Source organism: Salmo salar, chromosome 14 (assembly GCF_965601325.2).
Source record: "Salmo salar chromosome 14, fSalSal1, whole genome shotgun sequence".
NCBI classification, from domain to species: Eukaryota; Metazoa; Chordata; class Actinopteri; order Salmoniformes; family Salmonidae; genus Salmo; species Salmo salar.
The window spans coordinates 103,521,098-103,522,552 of NC_138304.1; the positions used below are offsets into that span (position 1 = coordinate 103,521,098).

At 37.5% G+C, this 1,455-nt stretch overlaps 1 protein-coding gene across 1 annotated transcript in view; it reads left to right on the plus strand.

The window, feature by feature from the left end:
* fa49a (FAM49A) overlaps positions 1–1,184 on the plus strand; it is a gene marked incomplete in the record, with an annotated part of 40,863 nt that extends 39,679 nt beyond the window's left edge. The window contains 1 exon segment of the mRNA NM_001146388.1: positions 700–1,184. Within this exon segment, the coding sequence (NP_001139860.1) occupies positions 700–763 (64 nt within the window).
* Between the last annotated feature and the right edge of the window lie 271 nt (positions 1,185–1,455).

Sequence of the window (1,455 nt, forward strand, 5' to 3'; positions counted from 1 at the left end):
ACTCAGTGAGCATAGCCTTGCTATTGAGAAAGGCCGCCGAAGGCAGACCTGGCTCTCAAGAGAAGACACGCTATGTGTTACACACTGCCCACAAAATGAAGTGGAAACTGAGCTGCACGTCCTAACAAATGTATGACCATATTAGAGACACATATTTCCCTCAGGTTACACAGATCCACAAAGAATTTGAAAACAAACCAATTGGGTGAAATACCACAGTGTGTAATCACAGCAGCAAGATTTGTGACCTGTTGCCACAAGAAAAGGGCAACCAGTGAAGAACAAACACCATTATAAATACAACCATATTTATGCTTATTTATTTTTTTGTACTTTAACTGTTTGCACATAACATGACATTTGTAATGTATTTTTTATTTTGGAACTTCTGTGAGTGTAATGTTCACTGTTAATCTTTATTGTTTATTTCACTTGTGTTTATTATCTATTTCACTTGCTTTGGCAATGTTAACATATGTTTCCCATGCCAATAAAGCCCCGTAAATTGATATATAATTGAATTGAGAGAGATAGAGAGTTAGCGAAAGCGAGAGAAAGAGAGAGAGAGAGAGAGAGGGGAGACATCAACAGAGATAGTGTGTGTAGAGATTCTCATCTCATGTCCTCTTATCCTTCTCACCATAATTTCCTCTCCTCTCTTCCTCTCTCTCCCCTCCCCCTCATCTCCTCCCTTTCCAGGTATACGACCAGACATCTAAACGACGACAGCACCTCCAAACAAATCAGGGCTCTTCTTCAATGAGAGATGGAAGAGAGGCGAGAGAGAGAGAGAGAGAGAGAGAGAGAGAGAGAGAGAGTGCACACAGAGGGAGGAGAAGAAAAAACCGAGGGAGAACAAACTGTGGTGGCTGAATCCTGTTTGTTTACAAGAATGAAAAGCTAAATGATCAGGTCTGATAAAAAAAAAAAGAACTGATGAAAAGAAGAAGTTTATGTATTGTTCATCATTCTGTCTCTCATTTTGTAAAAAAAGAAAATGAAGGAAAATAATCTATAGAGATATATATTAAAGAGAGAAAAAAACAAAACAAGTGTTACCAGATTTCTAATAAGTAAGACTAAAGAGGAAGAACAACAAGGAAAAAAGATATATTAGAAAAATATATGGTCACGAAATAAAACTGAAGCAAAAAAATGAAAATAAACAAAAAGGTTCATATTCCAACAACGTTAGTCTGAAGAATATTTTTGCATTCACGTAGAATATAAACAACACTGTTTGTCAGTCTCCACCTAGTCGCTGGAAAGATTTTAACCAGGCTCCATTACAAACTGTAAAGAATAGACTGGGATTGACAAAACGGCCTGATTCCAAACCAATGGCTTCTTCTTTTCCAAAAGACCTTGTTGACTCCCCTTGATCTAAAATGACTTGGAGTTGGAAGCATTATGGTGGAAACACTTCATAACATACCAGAAGGCTAATGGGAGCTT